Source organism: Drosophila tropicalis, unplaced genomic scaffold (genome assembly GCF_018151085.1).
Source record: "Drosophila tropicalis isolate 14030-0801.00 unplaced genomic scaffold, ASM1815108v1 contig_1187, whole genome shotgun sequence".
Taxonomy (NCBI): Eukaryota; Metazoa; Arthropoda; class Insecta; order Diptera; family Drosophilidae; genus Drosophila; species Drosophila tropicalis.
The window spans coordinates 1,545,499-1,560,336 of record NW_027172559.1 but is presented as its reverse complement, the minus strand read 5'-3'; the positions used below and the strand labels follow the sequence as shown (position 1 = coordinate 1,560,336).

The window sequence follows — 14,838 nt, the reverse complement described above, 5'->3', positions numbered from 1 at the left end:
ACGTACCTTGAACGGGATCGGCACGTGAGTTGCTGGCATAGACAGTTTCGCGGGATTCCAATACCGGTGCTTTTTGCGGCCGATCTCCCTCGACGGATTCCTCATTGCTGCGCCAATAGAAGGTCGATAGCGAGGCCACACACTGCAAATAAGCAATCATAATGTTTAATATTATGTTCAATCTGAATGCCCATGCACTTACCTTTAATTTCATGTCGCCATTCCGAAAATGATGCTGCTCCACACGAAACTGCAAGCCCAGTACCGAAGTCTCCAATCCCTCACGTCCCGATACAATCGTGTCGTATTTTCTCAATTTCTGTGGTTCGGCCGCATCGCCATTGACAAACCAGGATAGATTCACGGCCGGTTTAGAGCGTCCTGCAGTGCAATTGATACGAACCACATCGCCGATTTGATATCGTGGTCGCCCGCCGGTTATTTTCGGTGGTCCTTGGTCGGGCAGGGCTAAGCGAATAAAATGGACATAAGTTTAGGTTAGTTAGAATGTTGTTTCTGTTCTTGTTTCCACTATTTGCAGTGGTTTTGCTTGTTTTTTTGGGTCGCTAACCGAGTCAGACTAAGAGAAATTTCATTTACGGCTAGCGAGCAAAACCCGCAGACATTTCGTAATAAACCAAAGCCAACCACCAAAAAAAAAAAAAAAAAACAGAAGAAATCCCAGCATCAACAGCAACAACAACAACAAGAACGGCAAAAGCTGTCGGGAACGATGGCGGAAATTCAATAAAAGTTCCAGCCGCTGCCTGATGCACCAACCTACCAACCAACCAGTGGCTGATAAAATTGCAAAAAAAAAAGTCGCAAAGGAAAAGATAGAAAGGCAAAGTAAAACTGGCCTGATGCGCGGAGTCGAACGTTAAATACTCTTTCGACATTTACAATTCAGTCGAAATCCTTTGAAAGAACCCATTAATCCCTTTTCCATTTCAAGTACAAATCTTATGCCTATTTTTAAAATATTAAGCATTGTGATCGAGGTTAAGCAGGGGTCTTTTTGTGAGGACTATAATCACTTCCTATCCACTGGACTTTGAAAACTGCAATAAAAATACAGTCGATTGTTATAAATAACCGTTATGGATAACGGTTACCTTCCCTATTTCTATTGTATATTGTAAAGGGATATTGAATACTTGTTTTTAAACTGCTACTAGAGCTGTCATAAAGTTAGTCGACCCGTCAATTGGCAAGTCTATAAACCGAAAGCCGCAAAGCGACTAGAACTATGTGAACGGAAACGGAAATGTTGTTGTTTTTGTTGGCTTTCTATACATATATATGTATTTGTTGTTGTTGTGTTGTTCTTTTTGTCCCAGAGCTAAAGAGCCAAAGCCATCTGTGGATGCTGTTGCGTTCAGTTTGTTGTTAAAGCTTTTAAAAACTTTGATTGAAAGCCAAACAGGCAGCAGAAAAAAACCAAAACAAAGGCCAACACAAATGCGAGCTTAGAACAAAGTCACACACACACACACAAAAACAAACACCGACACACACACGCAAACGCTCACGCAGGACACTGTGATATAGAGAAAGGCGAGAACAAAAGAGAAAGATTTTGAAGGAGAGAAATGCCAGCACGCCCACGCAAAAGTTTATAATTGAACAAACGAAATGTCAACGCCAGTTCAAAGGTCTCATGTGTGTTGCATACGAATGCCAAGAATAACTGAGAATGGCCAAAAGTGCAGCAAAAAAGGACAATAGATAACACTTAAAGCTACTTCAAAAATTTACCTATCACTTGTTACAGTTTAGATTTCTTGGCATATTTTTTTGGTTTAAATTCATGAATTTTTTCATTGTGTATCTTTTTTGTTTCCCTTCAAGGGGAAAAAATGGTTTAAAAGACTCGCCCGCTCTTAACGACCAACAAGTTTTCGGTCCCAAATTGAGTTAGATAAAGCTTTTGGGTTTGGGGCCCGACTGACAACTAAACGGGCCCCGGCCTCGGCATATTATTTGTGCTCTGGGGGACAGTTCGGCTTACTAAGCTTATTATAAACATGAAATCAAATGAAGCCTGTCAAATGCAGTTTGCCTTGTTTAGCTTCTAAATGAGCAAATTCCGATTGAATTGTGCGAATTGAAGTCAACACAACAACACACACACACACACACACTTACAACATTGTGGAGAAATTCCTCTTTGTTGTTGTTTAATAAAATCATCTTCAATTGTGAGAGGAAAACTTTTTAAAGCAAATGTTTCAGTATAGTTAAACAAGTTGATGAATCAAAGTTGAAGTAAATAAATTGTTTTTGATTAAGCATTTTAGTCTAATACATATATGCAGAATCTAATTATAATTAATCTAATAATTGTAATTACTCTTTCGAATTTGCTATATCTCTGCTTACATCCTGAATCATATTCTGCATTTAAATATATTTTATTAAGTATTTGTTATCTAATCACTAAATATTAAAAAATTGTTCAGTTTTTAATACTTTTTAAATAATAAAAAACTTTGAAGCTTTATGTTGAGCTAAAGTCACAATTTCAATCTTAGTTTTCTTAAACCTTATGTCACATACATAACTGAAAATGTTCATTCTTCTTCTGAAGTTGACTCTCTTTTTCTATTTTCCTTATTATTTTATCCTTTTTATGTCTTTTGCCCATCCCATCGTTTGCGGCTGTGCTATGTAGGTCCCTAGAAAGACTTCTTTCTTTTTTTTCTTTGTGTTTACTCAGTACGAAAGTCAGTGGACAGAGTCAGACTCAGACTCACAGAGTTGAAGTTGGAAAATGTGGCTGCTGTTGCCGTTGCTGCCATTTAGCCGCAAGAGCCAATGCCCACAATTTCTAATTAGAATTATAAGTTTTCGCTTGACTTTTAGCGAACGCCTTACCGAAAGACATACAAATACAGTGGGATATATATCTATATATGTACGCAGTGGGTATGTATATACTTACACACAACAACCATGTCGCCATGCTCGGTGACCGTTTGGAATGATGGCGCCTCACCGGATACTTCGCAACGGAAGCGTCCCGCCGACTGAAGATTGACGTTGCGGAGCGTAACAGTGGCATCACTAGAGTTGTGCAACTGCAATTAAAAAATTGTTGAATGAGTAACGAAAGTAACGAAAGTTATAAGTGTAAAGCTGGAGAGTAAGGTATGTATGTGGATGGGGTGGGATTGAATGGAATGAAGGATCGTTCGCAAAGACAGGAGCTGGACTGGAAGCTTGACGTTGTCGCTTTGCTTGGCAGTGGCAGTTTCAATAGCAGCCACTCTGGACGTTAATGTAACGTAATTGCTTTTGTAAACTGCCCAGTCGGGCCACCTCCTACTCTCAGGGTCTCCTTCATGTTTCTTCTTTTTGAGGGTTTTTTTTTTTTTTTGTAAATGCTTTTTAAATGTCTGCTGCGGACGCTTTAAGGGTCAGTGTTTGAATGTCGGACCAAAAAAGGGTTAGCCAAATATTTCACTTAAACTTTAAGCCATTAAATCCAACTCTACTTGGGTTCGTTTACTCTCGCTCTCGCTCTCTCTCGCTCTTGTTTCACGTTTATCTGACCAAGCGAAAAGTGCACTTTGTTATCTTTTATTGCGCATTTTTTTCTTTTGCTTTTTCCCTTTTATTTATTTTTTTTCTGCTGTTGCTGCTGTTGGACTCCTTTTCATTCGAATTCCCATTGTTATGGTCGGAGCCGTTGTTTTAACCTAATTTATAGTTTACCACACAAGCACTGAGCTAAGGTAAACCTCACGTTCACGTACCATGTCTAAGCTGAACAACTACTACCCCATCCGCCTTCTATCCACCCATCGAGACCCCTCTGCAACCCCAGGCCGCACTCAACTATTTCTAACTGCAATAAAACAAAACCCAAACAGAATAACAACAACTTTTACTTATGTCCCGCACCTGCAGACACCCACCAACGCCATCTTCTCCCCTTCGGAAAGACACTCAAATCGATTATGCTAAAACAATATCCGCCAATGGAGTTGGATATAACCATTAGCCTGGTCGGGGCATCATTCTTATCAGTCACTCGGCTTTATCGCTGGTGGAAATCTTTCTCGAATAACATGTGCCAAAGCAAACGTATCTGGGGCTCAAAAACAACGTTCAGTCAGTCCAAGCCAAACAGTGGCATGTAACGGAGCAACTACAGATTAAATTTCCTTATCCATTTACCAGGCAATAAAAATATCTTAAGAAAACTTTTCAATGTCGCATTCTAGATCTGGGATCATTAGTGGGCATCTGAACTACAAGGATCTGGAATTGAATGCCCAGTCTTGTTTATGGATGTGGTAAATGCTTGTAATAAATAGGTAGGTTAAAAGTTCAAAACTATTTAATGTACTAAAAATTCTAGAAGAATACTTTTTTACTTATTTTTTTAGGAGACATAAAGTTGGAAGACTCAATCATCTGGGAAAAGGTTGGTTTCACGTAACTACTTTCTTTTCAATCCTTTTGAACATTCTTTGTGAACTTACTTTTTGCTTTATGCTCCCACTGTGACATAGTCGAATACATTTGTAAGTGAATTGGTTATGTGAATGTGTTGTGTTATAACGCGCATTATGGACACGTTTTGTCTGCGTTCGCCACGCCCATAGCAAACGAAAAGCGCAACTTGAAAAATTTATTGCACTCAAAGTTCTTGGACCATTGGACAGACAGTTAGACAGATAGATAGACAGAATAAGAGGGAGTCAGCAGACATTGCGCGCCAAAAGCAGGAACTCACGAACAACGACCAGGCATTTGGCAAAACGCATGCATAGCAAGAAGAGGATTCACTTTTTCGGTAGCCGATTAGTGGCTAGAAATAGACCCAAGTACCTACACAACCACGCACACCCCCTCCACACACACCCACACTCAGAGATACACAGCTGTATGTGTGCTCCTATTTAGGATGTCTGGTGGCACTCACGTGCTTATCTCGAACTCAACGAGGCGGTGCCCAGGCAATGGCTGCCATCGGAAGAACTGGAAGTGCTGCCTTTGGCACTAGCAACATGGGTTTTGTATGCGTTCGATGTATTTTTTGTTTTTGGTGGGATGGCCGTAACCTAAGCGGTAACGTGCAGCGCATTTTACGTGCAAAAGTTTTTAGTGGCAAAAATAATGGAGCAATAGCACTTTTGTGGAGGAGCTACTTTTGTTTTCACCAGCTTTGTCGATCCATTCAGTAGCAACGTTATGGAATATCAATAGCAATCCCTTTAGCTCATGTTGGCTTCAGTCTTCGATCTTTGCATAGTAAGTTGCACTTTCATGTCTATCGAGCTCTTCCATGGTCGGTGAGTGTAAATTTGGGTTCGACAAACAAGAGCCGCAAGGGCTTTATAACAAGCCCACAAAGGGTATTCCCAGCACCTGGAGCCGTGATAAACAATTTCTGGCCACACCTCGCTTGCCACTCTTGTGCTCCCATATGGTGTAGTGGATTGCGTTTGTATTGCTGGCTTGCCGCAAAAGTATGCAACGATGTTTTTAATGTTTGTTTTTAGTGCGACACACTCGAAATGACAGACAAAAACAATGGCTACAGTTTTACAGACTGTTCAGTCTCTTAGGTTTATTTTCTACTGTTTATTTTTTTTTTTTTTTTTGTTGGGGGTTACTCACATCTACATTTACACCTGGCAGCAGAAACGTTTGAGCTGGTGGCATATCTCTGGGCACATAGCGATAAAACTCATTGCCATCCTTATACCATTTGACCGAATACAGGGCTTCGCCATCGAGCTCATACATGCATTCCAATTGCGCTGCAGATCCTTTAATCACGTAATTTGGTATGCGTACTTCAACCAAACGCAGGCCAACTGTGAAATCTGCAATGAGATAATGAAAATCGAAAAATAAAAATTATTCATTTGCAAAAGGTTGGGAGAACTGATTATAATCTAAAATCGACTGAAAATTTACCAAATGCATTGACCTAAAATGTGTTCAAGGTTCTTATGGTCATAAATTGATTTAGTTTTCTTGCTTAAAATAAGTTTACTACGTTTATTAATGCCAAGTTGAGCGTTAGTTTAAACTTCGAAAAAGCACATGAAATTTATCAATTAGATAATTTAATGCAAATTATCTTACCAATTAAAATGAGCTGAAAAAAACAATTCTAATTTACAAATGAAAAAAAAAATCTTTTATCTGCTTAATTACATCAAATTTTATCAGCGATTTCATGCAAATTGTTTTGTATCACACTTTTTGCATAGCTCTCAGCCCACTATGCGGCAAGCTTAAATCTTTAATGTGCCAATGTCAATGATTGATTTACGTTTTTTTTTTGTGGCAAATTGCCTGGTTTTATCCGTATTTTACATTAAGGTTTTTTCCCGTAAGTGTGTGTGTGTGTATAAATTTGTTATGTTAATTAATTATAAAAGTTTCGGTCTGCATAAATGCCAACCCAATGACTGATTGGCAAGGGATGGACTGGGACTTGAATATGCCTTTAACTTTATAATTTTATAAAAAATAAAAAGTATATGCATATAATTTATAAATTAAAAGTTTTTTTTTTTTTGTGTTGGCATGTCAGGGCCATTTGGTAATTTAAAAAAAATGAGCAACGGCACAAAAAAAATTGTATTTATTGTAATATATTTTATTTATTTGATTAATAAGTCAATGCGATGACATGGAATGGTTTCTTACGCCTCTCAGCATGATTGAGTATCTCTGATTTATATGATGGTTTGCAGTTAGTTTTGCTCCCTGCTTGGTTGAGCATTCAACTTGTGGCACACACATACACACAGAGAATCCGTGGCACACAGACGCCCACTTAGATGCTTCAAGTTTGGAGAGAGTCTGAGTTGTGTAGCGTTTTATGGCAAACTTGTTTATTGTCAATATTGACACACACTTCCATGTCCTACAATATTACAGAGCCTGTGGCTGTCAGACACACACACACACACACACAGACACAGGCAAGCCCACCCACACTTACATAGAATACAAACAAACACACATAGATCCATAGATACTTCCACTCTCAAGGATGACTGCTCACTTGCGTTCTCAGCTACCAATCGCTGCACATTACAAGTGTAATAAAATGTGAAAGGATATTATGGTATACATAGGCACAAACACACTCACTCACTCACTCATTCACTCACTGACTGACTCACTCACTCACTCACAGGACATGAAAGATGAGTTGCAATTGTTGTAAGTACAACGAAATGACAGAGGAGTGCAATGTCATGTCTCTTTTATGTGTGTCAGGAGCCAATTCTTAAAGAGAATTCTATAGATATGATGACATTAAACTCCATAAAACTGATGAAAAGGTATATCACAGTGAACTATTCATAACGTATCAGCCCCCCCAGCGCTCCCTTGCCAGGTGTCTTTATCAATTTGTTGTGTCATATGTGTTTCTGTGTGTGTGTGAGTTAAAGTTTCTTGACTTTCACCTCTTCAGCTTTCGTTCGTATTTTTGCAAATTTAATCACTTAACCCCAAATGAAGTATAAAAGCCTGCCATCCAAGTAAACTTTTCTCCCAACGAAAAAACTTGACAAAAAGCAAAGAAAGTTGGTTTTTTCACTCAGTGTGTATGTGATAGAGAGATTAAATGTGTGTGTGAGTGTGTAGGGTGGAAAAAGGGAAATTGATTTTTCACTTGGCAGAGGTCGCAGCATGAGCATATTAATTCCACCCAAGTTTCCATTGTCTTTTGCGTTTGTATAAGGCGGCCAAATGACAAAGTTCCTTAAATTACCAAGAAAAACTTTAGTTCCATCTGCAGTTTGACTCTTAAGCAGAATTAATGAGTGGGAGAAATGGCGAAAAACAAAAACCGAAACTAAAAGAGCAGCAGCACACAAAAGAACTAGAAATAATACACACACACACACACACACACACACACACACACCAAGTCTTGAATAGAAACTAGTGAGAGTTACTTTTGGCGTACTTTCTATTTTTCCAAAACTTTTTCCACACATGATGGCAAGGCAATTCTTAAAGTTGTCCATAGTCTCATTAATGTCACTCGCTTGCACGCATGTCGCACAACTTTTGCCACAAAATTTTGCAAGTGCCTGCTGTAAGTGCCTCCAGTTTGTGTGTGTCTGTGTGAATGCATCTTTGTTTGCGTGCTTCTGTATAAAAGTATCTTGTGTGGGTGTCTCTGCATAAACATATTGTTAGTTATTCATCTATTGTAAAATGACAATTTAATGCATTGCCTACTTAGCTGTCATTTATATGATTATGTCTGTGGAAAAATAAAAAGGATATAAAGATGTACCTACTTATTAAAACTACCTCTTTGATATCTATTTGTACAAACGCAATATCTATGCGTTTTAGCAAGAAACAAGTTAGAAATTTTCTCAAACTCAAATACTTGCTTTCCAAAATCTTACTCATGCTTCGATTGAAGTAGGACTATATATAATGAAAACTTACAATGCAAAATCAGGATTCGGAATCTTCTACAGTATTGGCTAAAAAATTCAAATTGGGAGTTCAAAGCAATTTCCAAGCCTTGGCAATTGAAATCATACATACTGGACTTTAAGAAACTGTTGGACTAAAGATGTTTGAGTCAAGAACGTTGCTTGTTGTTTTCAATCTCTTTAAGGGCACAAAGTGATTTCATGTTGTTGAAAATTTTGAAAAATTGTTTTCATGGCAACGAGTTTTTGAGGCTGTAGTTGTAGATGTGGCAGGGACTCAACTGTTGCTCAATATCTGGAGGGTGTTTGCTTAAGCTATCAGTCGATCAACATTTTTCTTGTTTTTGTTGCTTTTGCCGTTGTATTTTTTAGTTGCATCCTCAAAGATTGAAAATGGTAACGGTAATGGTAACGGTCACTTTTGGTCTTTGTCGAAAGTTAGCATCGTTATACATTCTTTTTTTGTTGCTGCTGTTGTTGGGCCTGTGTTGTCCTCAGGGCAGTTTCAGCTTAATATCCGTTGCCGCTTGCCCTGTTGCTGTTTCTGTTGTTGTTGGTGTTGGTGCTGGCGGTAGTGATGTTGGTTTATTAGTAGTTCATGTGCCAGAGCCAGGGTATAGATATGTGTGAGTGTGTGTGTATGTGTGTGCGTGTGTGAAAATGCGAGCCAGAAGCAGGAGAGCCACATAAAAGAAGAAGCTGTTTGCTTATGTAAATGTCTGCATATGAACCAGCAGGACGAAGGCGTGTGCCTCTCGCATCCTGCCAACAGCCAAACACAATGCCTTTCATGTTGTGCGTGTGTGTGTGTGTGTGTGGCCATTGCCCGAGGTAGCAATATTTGTTTTCTTGCTTTCATCATTTGCATATAATGGAGCTGTAAAAGTTCATAAGATGTCCGGACCAGTAACAGCAAAACGGACCATGCTGAATCAGTTGAGAGTCGGGGAGTGTCTGCAGGGTGTAAAGATATAAGGATGTTGCATTTCACTGCATTGAGGAATTTAATTTAACCGAAACTATTTATTGCATTTGGATATATAAATCGGGTTCATACCATCAAATTGAATTTTCGCAATCTTCTCTTCAAAAGGAAGCCAAATATTTCGTAAAATGATTTCCGTAGTTTCCTCGATCACCTGCTGATAAAATCCTCTGTTGTTTCCTGATTTTGCCATTCACTAAACTAAGAAAATTCTCTCGATTGCCCGCTGGTCCCACTTTAAAACATCGTAGGCGACGACTGACTGCAGGGCATGGCAGAGGGCAAGCGCAACAATTACTTCAGCGCTCCCTAGGGTAACATCAAAATACAAAAAGCAACAACGACAACGAAAAACACACTAAAACGCAAAGTACAAAACAGTATATAGAAAATGAAAAGAAAACAAAGCAAGAGAAACGAACTGGCCGGACCCAAGAAGGAAGAGGGAAATGGGAAATTTAGCTCCCACTAAGTACTGGCCATTGGGCCTTTTGGGGCCCGCACAGAGTACACGGGGCAGTAGATTATACCATCCTGCCATCTCCTGCCACTTGCGCCTGCTACGAAATTGCAAAGAATAAATAATAAATTTTTCCGAGACAATCAGATAAGATAATTGCTAAGAATGATTAAGAAGAGAACCGGACCATACCATTGGGATTGTATTTTTAAAAACAGGACAGGAAGAAAGTTAACTGGGATTAAGTTAGAGTTGACTCCAAAATCAAATTCTCTTTGACTGCTATCAACTAAATGAATCGTTGAATCGATAACCAAACAAATCCCTTTGCTGACCACAGACCATCTGACCGATGCTGCCATTTGCTGACCCAGCAAAACAAAGCCAACCAACAAAAGCAAGAAGAAGAAGCAAAAAATCCACTAATTGCAAATAAATTAACTCAGCTTTTAATGGCTTAACCCGACTACTTTTTCAGTGGCCTATGCAAAGCTCATGCGTTGGCTCACTAGCCCTCTCTCTCCATCCTCTCCTTTCCCATTGGGGAATAAGGAAAACAATTATTATTTCGGCCAACCCGAAAACACGAGCAGAAGTAGGACTCTGGTCAGGCATAAAAATCAATTCGACAAACAACGAAATGAGTTGCGGAAACTATAACTTACAAGGCACATCGTAAACTACTGAGGATACTACTAGCTGAATCCTGCTGATGTCTTATATATACCACATGGAGCAGCAGATAGAAGAAACTCAACTTTACGGGACGGATTGGGGTATAAGTATGTGGGTAACATGAGCGCACAATGAATACAAATTGCTCGGTAAATAAACAACATCTCAATAAGGAGCAAATTACTGACGCCAACCACTGAAAAAAGCAGGCAAAGAAAGAAATAGCTGCTAAAATAAACACAGTCAAAGGCACACACACAATCTCACTTGGTCGCGCGCTCACACATACACACCCACTCACATACACACACAGACAAAGAGCGACAGTGTGTGCACTGCATAACAATAGCAACAATTCGCTTTCTGATGTTGGTGTATATGTAAGTGTGTGTGTGTGTGGTGTTAATGAATATAATGGCGTTACATAAATGTCGGCTGGGCTTTCCCTTCCGTTCGGTTTTTGTGTGGGAAAATTGCTTTCCACCAACAACAACAACAACAATTGCAAATAAGTCTCCTAAAAGCGAACCGAATGGAGCGAGATAGAGCGGGGTGAACAAATAATGAGCGTAAATCATGGTTTAACGATAAATACATACAGACAATGAAGCACTATACATATATATGGCTACCATACATACATACATACATACACATATGTATGGTGCGAATAAACGTACAATTTTTACCTCTTCACTAAAGGATACTTCAACTTGGTTAGCCTCTTTGTAGCACATCAAATTTTGCTTGAAAGACTTCTCGATGGTTGTTTTAGATGAACATCAACAATCGTTGTCATCATTTCAGATGAAGAATGCATGGCCATTTGGCCATCGTTTCAAATAACTTTTAAAGTATTCCAAAACATTTCTCATCATCGATTTTAAAAAGGATTTAAGCATCTTTAAATTAACACTATTTATAATAAGTGCTTAATTTAAAAACTTTTTTCTTGTTTTCTAAAAGTCTGACCAATTTGCGCAATAGTCTCATTAATTATGAACTAAATTTTCAAAAAGTTGACACATTTCACTTGACAAATGTCAAAAAAGAGTTTAAAACAAAATTGTTGAAATAAGTCAAAGAACTGACATTTTCCTTATAGCTAATTAAGTGCGTACAAACTTCGCCTTTGCGGGAAACATTTTAATTTTGATGGAATGCTCGTTATGTCAATAATTGGTTGGTTTCACAGCTGGCATGAGTTTAATATTGCATGGAAAGGACAAATAAATTATAATATTATATCAGTTGGATGAGACCAATTTAAAAATAAGAAAACAATAAAAAAGGACTGAAAGATGGGAATGGTTAATATGATGTTTTCAAAATTTTTAACTTTTCGACATCAAAAAGGTATTTTTGAAACTTAGTTTCAAGGATAATGAACACTTTTCGACAACAAAGTGAGAGACAAACAATTTCTGTGAAAATGGTTACCAAAATCATATTTAAGTTGCACCTTTTTAACCTCACACAAAATGACCCAGTTTCTATGATGTTGGTAGCTTCAATTTATATACAAATTAGTCAGGGATAAGCCCGTCCTAAGGTGAGATGGAATGGAAAGTTTTCTTTAATGTTCTAGAAATTCTGGCAAGCCAATGTAATATGCAATTCATAATATATATAAAAGCAAAAGGAAACTTTTCTTGCACTTGAACTTTGATACACAAAAATGCAGCATAGAAGAGACGCCTCTGGGTGCGATGGTGGCTGAAGCATTTTGCTAATGGAGCTTAAAATTTATGTAAGCCATTGTCATGAGATGTGTGTGTGTGTGTGTAAGGACGGAGGGTTTGGGGGGTAGAGTTTGCCATGTCCATGTCATGCATGCATAAATGCAGTTACTGTGGGCGAGTTTTGTTGGAGATGGGTAAAACATATTGCATACTTTTGTGCATGCAAGCTGAAAATTAAAAGCGCTTACGTTGGCGAAAACAAAAAGAAAAACAAACTGAAACCCAAAGACCGACCGAACAAATGAAGGCAAATGAAATGAATGCGAATCATGTCGCAAAGTCAAGTCGAATGGAGTTGTCTCTGCAGCATCCTCAATTCATTCTTTTTTTCATCCTCTTTTCATTATAATTTGCGCATATTAATGAAGCAGCATCAGCATCAGGACCAGAGCCAGGAAAGTAGAAATGTATCTGATTTTGGCTTTGTTGTCTACTGTTTTTTGGCTTTTTTCTTATGACTTTTGGCAAGAGTTGCAGCTGTTGATGCTGATGACGATGACGATAATGTTGCCGATTTGCCACATGAATACAAGAAAAAACACACAAACACAAACACACATACAAAGATAGTTACGGAATGTTGGAAGTAAGAATGAATTCTGGCAGTATCCATTTTAAGGCTGGCACGAATAATTTAGTGCTTTGTAGAATAAATGTTTCAGTTAAATTTTTGCAATTCGTTTAGTTTTCCTCCCTTTCTTTGGCATAGGAAAAAAGGGAGCAAAAGGCAGCATCAGCTAGAAAATTGTTTAATTTTTCATTTCTCTCCACACACACACACACACAAACACACTCACAATAGTACACACCAATACAGTTGCAATTGCTTAGTTCTGTTTCACTTGAGCTGGCTTTCATTGTAATTACTCTCCGGATCTCCCTTTAGCCATTTGTTTGACTTGAAATTTGTCAGGATATTGCGTTTTATTTCGGCTTTTGGCCCCCCAAAAATTCGTATCACGTTCTTCAGAATTGTTTAACTAACAAAAACTTTAATAGAAGAAAAAAAAATAGAAAACAATTATCATCCAATTGAAATGGCTAATCTGAATTTAGAATTCAAATCGCAAAGTGTTTTTTCCGACACTATGTAACATTATTTTGCTTCTTTAATTTAAATATTAATTTTAAGTGTTGGTTGAATCCTTTCTTAAGTATTGTCTATTATGACCTAGCATAGCGAGATACATGACAAAATTAAAGTTAATTCCAGCGAAATCCTAAATTCAAACTGGACATCCAAAGAAAGAAAGTGGATAAATACTAAAATCTAAAGCTAGATTCCAGCTTTTCTCTTTTTACCTTTCAGAAGCAAATTAAAAGATTTTTAGACTTCTATTTATTAAAAAAAACTCATCCTAGCCGTGCTTATAGCTAATAAGTTTATAAATTTGTACCTAATAACTTTCTTAAAGAAGTAAAGCAATTAGAAAGTCTTAACGCTTTTAGATGACTTAAACTTATTGGTTATGGTATCTCATTATTAAATTTCTGGGTTATTACTGACCCTATCAAGTACGCAAAGCGGAAGCAATTTGAATTCCATGTAGCCCAGTGTAAGCCAAATGGGAATTTTGACTCCTTTGAGCAACAGCCTAACAGTTATATAGATAGCCATCAGCTTGCCCCGGTCCGGGTGTGGTAAGATGAGCGGTGCGACGTCAGAGGGGAAGTGCTTCTTGTCGCTGGCTGCTTATTGAGGCTTAGATCCGATTTTGCCAACAGACAAGCAGCCCATGAAATTGTTTGTTTATTGAAAAATGATTGGGGCCCCGGACGAAAGGCGGCGGCATAAAATACTTGTGTAAAACAGAGAAAAGCAACAACAAAACAACAACAGCCATAAGGACAGAGAAACCTAAGACGAAGATATTGCCGAGTGCCGCCTGGCAAGTAGCAGCGATGCGATTAAGCGATAACCTCAATCTCAATGTGAAGCTTAAGCCGCCAAATGGTCTGTGAATGTTCAAGTTGTTGTTTAAGTTTGTGTTGTTGTTCTTGTTGGAGGCTTTTGCGGCTTTTGGCAACGAGTTTTTGTCTTTTCTTTCTGCTCTCTTGTATGGCCAACAAGATTGGGGGCCCATTATCATTTTGAAAATCAATCTGTTTACAAGAAAACATTAAAGTCGCTTGCATTTTTTATTCTGTTTTTGTTCAATGGCTTCCATCAAATTGGCTTTGCACTTTTTTTGTGGTGATTTTTTTGAAAAATCATTTGTTGATTTTTCCATTTCCATTTCCAGCCTTATCTATGGCACTATAAATTTTGAATTCTCTTTTTTTTTGGGTTTTGTTTTTGTGTGTGTGTTGTTTTTTGTGATGAGTGGTTCTTTGTGTGTTGAGTGTTTTGGCACAAAAGGCGGCAGCAACTCTGTGTGTGCATTGATTGAGTGCATTGAGTTGTTGAAGTTTGTCAGCTTTTTTTCCCTCTACTCCGTCACTTCCCCTACCTAAGCATGGTGGTAAAATGTAGTCAAACCTACAAAACAAAAAAGTTTGTTGCCATTTTGCGGTTTTGTGTCAGAGGACAAAAATTAA

At 38.2% G+C, this 14,838-nt stretch overlaps 1 protein-coding gene across 1 annotated transcript in view; it reads right to left on the bottom strand.

Annotated features, from left to right (window-relative positions):
- The window catches only part of beat-IIIc (beaten path IIIc), a 66,229-nt gene that overhangs the window by 3,389 nt on the left and 48,002 nt on the right, over positions 1 to 14,838 (bottom strand). The window contains exons 2-5 of the mRNA XM_068288474.1: positions 5,632 to 5,840; positions 2,945 to 3,080; positions 203 to 468; positions 7 to 142 (exon numbers count right to left, since the gene is read on the bottom strand). Coding sequence (XP_068144575.1) covers positions 7 to 142; positions 203 to 468; positions 2,945 to 3,080; positions 5,632 to 5,840 — 747 coding nt within the window. The remainder of the gene's footprint in view (positions 1 to 6; positions 143 to 202; positions 469 to 2,944; positions 3,081 to 5,631; positions 5,841 to 14,838) is intronic.